This window comes from Peromyscus eremicus, chromosome X (assembly GCF_949786415.1).
Source record: "Peromyscus eremicus chromosome X, PerEre_H2_v1, whole genome shotgun sequence".
NCBI lineage: Eukaryota > Metazoa > Chordata > Mammalia > Rodentia > Cricetidae > Peromyscus > Peromyscus eremicus.
In genome coordinates this window covers 91,553,655-91,559,438 of record NC_081439.1, presented here as the reverse complement: position 1 = coordinate 91,559,438, position 5,784 = coordinate 91,553,655, and the positions used below count along the sequence as shown (strand labels likewise).

General features: G+C 38.3%; 1 protein-coding gene across 1 annotated transcript in view; it reads right to left on the bottom strand.

Moving 5' to 3' along the window:
- The window catches only part of Pak3 (p21 (RAC1) activated kinase 3), a 48,340-nt gene extending 42,931 nt beyond the window's left edge, over positions 1-5,409 (bottom strand). Inside the window, exon 1 of the mRNA XM_059251509.1 lies at positions 5,241-5,409. Within this exon, the coding sequence (XP_059107492.1) occupies positions 5,241-5,409 (169 nt within the window). The remainder of the gene's footprint in view (positions 1-5,240) is intronic.
- Positions 5,410-5,784: the final 375 nt, after the last annotated feature.

Genomic DNA, 5,784 nt, shown 5'->3' with positions numbered 1-5,784 from the left:
CGACTGTGTAAGAGTTCACCAGAATTTGAACAGTAGGAATCAACATGTTATCACAAGATAGTATTCAATAATATAGTCTAACAAATGACTACTCTGAGTACATTAGCTTATTTTTTTTTCCTGGCCTTGGGTACTTGTTTCTACTGAGCTGAAGGATGTTGGTGCTGCATGAGGAAGAAGAGATGTCAAAATTGTGTAGAAAGCAGTATTTCTAAGTCTAAGAGTCAGGTCCCTGGTTCCAGATGAGCTACAAATGAAGAAACCAGTAGAGTCTGACACAAACATTTTAGTACTGAGTGTGTATATATATATAGATATATATGAGTAGGGCAGACATCTTGGAAAATGTTATTAGTAACACAATACTTGGAAAAATAAACTATTCTTTTGTGTTACTTTTAAAATCTGAGTTATGACATCTTGTGTGGCTTTCATTGGGAGGTAGTTTTTTTTAGTTAGTAGATCTTTTTATAAGCCTGAAAAAATATTTCTAAGGAGAGAAAACAGATGATTGCAGCTCTACATTCGGATTATTCTACAATGCTTAGGCAATCATTAAATATTCACAAATCTATTCACTCATTCAGCATTTCCACCATGTCTGTTCTATGCCCAGCTACACAGAGGAAACTCAGGAAGGAAAGGGGAAAATGGCTAGCTAAAACTGCCTAGATGAGCAAGGAACAGCATGGTCCCTTGAAGAGACTTCAAAGGACAGTCATGACAGCTTAGTTCAAAGATGAAAACAGGTTGGTATTGAAAGAGAGAGGGGAGGCTGAAGAAAGAAGCTTTACAGAGGAAGTATATTTGAATTGAATTAGGGAGAGCAAGCAATCAGATCATAGGAAAGACATGTTTCAGGCACAAAGAAGAGTATATGTTAATATCAAAAGAAGATCAGAGAAAGACAGGGAAACATAATGTGGAGAGAAATTAAGGAAGGTCTCATATGCCGTCCTATTTGGTTTGGTCTCTTTCTACCTACACAAAGATGTTTCAAGTAATGGAATAGCACGATTAGCTTTCATTTTAGAACGAATACACAGGCGACAATGTGGCAGATATCTAATTGAAGACAGGATATTTTCATTTCCAGATAGTAAAAATGGTATCACTTTTGAAGTATGATATTATAATGTTGAGTCAGGGGATAAGAAACACAGGTAATACAGAAAAAGGAAGGGAGGAGACGAGATTCAAAGAGAGATGAGCAACTATTTTGGAAATTGACCAACAATAGTTACAATACTGGGCCTGATGGAATACAAATATTAAATATTGTTTTAAAAAGAAATCATAGCCTTTTCAATATCCCCATGCCACCAACATCCTGATGTCCAAATGGAATCTGATTAGATATATATTACTATCCAAGGAGGTACAAAAGGACATTGGCGGCCTTTTTGTTTTATAGCCATGAGGTTGTGTTGACGATTCTCACCAGAACTGTGTTTCAGTTTTTAGATTTGTGAAATTAGAATAATCAACCAGCTTAGACAGTGGGAAATAAAATACTGAATTTGGTATGATGATAACACACCTGATTACACTAGATTACACTAGCATTCCTCTGCATAGAAGTCACTGGTCTATCAGCAATAACTGTACTCTTAAGAATAACAAATTGTTCTCAAGTTTTTGGCCAGTAGGACATCACTTTTAAAGAGCTTTAAAGAAAATGCATCTAAATTTGCATATAGGCTCTTCCAAGAAAGACAAAAGTTCTAGAAAGACACAAACAGCTCTCAAATGCACAGCGATAGGAGGACAAAAACAGTGACACATTGGAAATCTCAGTAAATGTGAATCTAGAAATATCTATGGAGAAGCAAGACCAATAAATGTTTAAGCATTTTGCTCTTGAAATCACAAGTAAGAACAAGTTGAAGTAACTGTAATTCATGGTAGAAAAAAGATATCTTTAGCTATATGTCTTCTCAGTAAAGATAACATTAAAGCATTGGTTTTGGTTTGTGGAATTATTCTGAGAACAACTGGTTATATGGACTCAAGATTTTTTTTTGTTTTTTTGAGACAGAGTTTCTCTGTGTAGTTTTGGTGCCTGTCCTGGATCTTACTCTGTAGACCAGGCTGGCCTCGAACACACAGAGATCTACCTGGCTCTGCCTCCCAAGTGCTGGGATTAAAGGTGTGCGCCATCACCGCCCAGCTTGGACTCAAGATTTTATCTTGGAGACCGTCAATATGAAGAAATTTGTAACTGCCGAGAAAGTGTATAGAGTAAAAGAGAAAAGAAGACCTCTGAGAAGCACCAATGTTGAGTATCTGGAACCAGGGATCACAGAGAAAAGTCAGAGAGGTGAATGGTGTGAGGCCATAGAAATCAAGACAAAGAATGCTTCAAGTTAAATGTATTGATCATGATACAAAGTCACAGACAGGTCAGAAATGTTCCTTTTTGTCCTCTAGCTTTTCTACAGAGTCGATCTAGCTTGCTGTCTTGTTATTTTCACATTAGAAGCAAAATGCTCAAGTGCTACCACAGGTCTATGGATACATTTAGACATATTTTGAGAATTCTAACACTCTACAGTTTGTTGCAACTGGAACAACATGAAAGAAACCATATATTATACCTCAGGAAGTATTCTTCTTGGTGGTAAATATTACCAATGTAGCTCTTAATATTCTGTCCTGTTCTGAAGAATAGTATAATGAAGCCACACTGATTGCAGTCTTGCATTATGCTGGGTATTGTGTAAGATACACAGTGGGTTTCAGCTAACAGATAAACCGTGGCTCACATTTAGATATTTTTTTTCCATATGAAGGAGGAATAGTTTCTGTTTAAGTAGTTCCCATTTGGTAACTCTAGCTCCATACTACTTTTTCATGTGAAAATGCAACTATCTATTCTGGCCTGGAGCCAGCTCAGCCTACACTGCTGGTAGTAATCTGTACATTGCTTGGCTCCTCTGCAGCTCCTTCTTTATATGGAAAGGAGGGCTACCTCATCAGAAGTGTGTGATGATTCAATATTCTACATGTGGACTGTGCTTCAAAATAATCAAAGATACCCTACTAATATACTGTTTACCATTACTGCTGCATAATCCACAAGTTATAAATACAATTACCATCATTTTCCTGAGATCTTATCATATCCTAGGTATTCTGCTAAAAGTTATTCATAAACAAGTTCACATAACTTGTATCTATGAGGTTTTAGTGTTATTTCTATCTCAAAAATGAAAAATTGACATTCAGAACATTAAGTCTCTTGTCCAAGGCCATAGATTTGGTAAACTAAAGATAAAGACTTTACACCCTCCTCTCTGTGTGACTCTGAAGCCTATGTTCTGGTTTTTATTTTGTGTTATCTTTTGCATGTGCTGGAGGATCAACCCAGGGATTCATGAATACTAAGCAAGCATCCTACCACTGAGTTATGTCTCAAGTCCGTATGCTCTTGTTTATACCTCCTTACCCACATAAAGCTTCAAATGGTTTGGTTATTCTCAGCTAATCACTCACTTTGCTTGGTCATGAATGTCCTTACAGTTTCAAAGTAAGTAAACTGTGCTTCCACTGTGGTATTTGAGACCAAACCTTAGAAAAGAGAAAAACCTCTACGCACAAAGGAGACATTCAACATTAGAGTCATGAGCAGAAGTGTGCTGACTAGCAGCCCTACTGCATTATGGGTTTCTTCTACGTTCCCTGGTCACTTTCCATAACAGCGTATGAAGGTACCATCATTGAGGGCTTGACAGATTTCTAGGAAGCTTTATCACTGTATCATACGTACGTGAATGAGAAACACTGCCCTAGTGGTACAGGAATTGAGAAAACTAAAGGGTAGTCACGCTTGTTCAATTGTCTCCTTGAGTAGGCATAACACTGACAGCTGGCTTTTGGCTAAATGCAAATAAAAGATTCAAAGTATGTCAGGTAAGCCCTGTGAATGTCAGTCTGGCTGCAAAGGCTTTGGCTCCACACCATTTTTCTGCTGTCTGGGAGCTCTCTCTCTCTCTCTCTTTGATGGTGCCTCTCAAAGGCAGTAGAGAGATAATAATAGGATTTATCACCTGTACGTTTACTATTGGGCCGACATTGATCTGTTTCCTTAAAGTATCTCATTTCATCCTCATAAGAAATCCATTTTACAGATAAAGACACTGAGTCTTAGGAGGGGAGTTTGTACTCAATCTAAGTTACACAGCTAGAAAGTGGCTAAAGAATGATTCAAATGTTTGTCTTACTGACTCCCAAGTTGGTGCTCCTAATGCCTTTATCATAATAGAGAAACAGATTATAAAGATTTTGAGGCATAAACTATCATGTAAGCTCTGGAGAGTCAATCTTGTCACTTAGTAATTCTCATTAGATTGATGTGAATTCAGACTGGTGCATAGTTTTCCTTCTAAAACTTCCAGCTCACCCCATAAATTGTATAAATTGCCTATGGGGAGTTTCTGGTACCAACAATAAACTATCAAATATAAAATTGCCAGACTGTTTCTCAAAAGCTGTCTCCAAAAGGAGGTGGTGGCTTAATCTTAAGTACAATGTTCTCATTAAGGTTTGTAGTTCTTTCTCTACCTTAGGCCCAGTGACACAGGACTCTGTTACACAATCTTCTGGAAAGCTGACACAGCCCAGTGTTGAGCAAGAGGTCTATGAGAAAGTTTACTTTGGCAAGTGGCTTCCTTGAAACCTTTCTGCAGTTCCCAACCATTTCTGGACCTTCAAGTCCTTTGCAGTCTGAAGACCACTAGATGGTACAATAAAGATGCCTCTGATGCCAAGCTTGGAGACTGCTCTTTTTATAACTGTTTCATGGACTTCATCTTTTCCCACACAAAAGAAAAAATAACTCAAAGGCACAGTATGTATCTTTCACCCATTTGAATCTCTCTCTGGGCCTGCCATCATGTAGATCCTCTGATCTGGTATGGCATAAGAATTCTAAGATGAGGAAGATGGAGAGACTAGATCTGTAAAGACAACATGCTACTGCCTACCTTCTCCTTTCAGTTCCTTAATTGGGGCACAGTAGTTCCTTTAGGCCTAGCCTCCTGCCAGTAGGAATTTTTAAAAAGTACTATGATGGAGTTACTGCTATCAAAGGCATTTTCAACCTAATGATGGAATTATAGGGTACAATGATATTCCTGAAAGAAGGCACTTCTTCATGGCCTGCCAAAGAGACAGTATTTTACACTCATTCGTGTTCTACACCACATCACGTGGTGATACAGACATTGTTTCACACTCACTTGTGCTCCAGAAGGACTCGGGTGGAGAAAGCCACGCACTAGAAAGGTTGCTTTCGTGTTTGTAAATCTCTAGATCTAAGTTCATATTTGGTTCACTCCTGGGCTTGTGCTTCTTCTGACTCATTTGTAGGAAAATCTGCAGTCTGTCTGGAGTGCAAGGAACTTCCATCAGCTTATCTTTACCTACGCCTACAGAGAAATCTCCTCTGGGGACTTGTTAGTAACAGCTGTTGAAATTTCAGTAGGGTCTGCATATGTGTGTGCACACTCACAGTAGAGATGGATTTTTACCATCCAGCTAGCTCATTAACCTTTTCTCTCCCTTTCTTCCTTTCTTTAATGAAGCAGAGGTTGGGTTTATTAAAAAGCATTTTTACCATACATTTTAAGCACAGGGTTAATAAAAAGAGGGGTGCTCAGGGAAAGAATAAGGCCTACTCCTGAGTGTGGGTATGGGCTTCAAAAGAGAAAATCATCTCCTCGCCTTTATTGAATGTCATGTTCTGGGTTAACAGAGTATCAGTGTGTGGGGGTAGATAAGAGA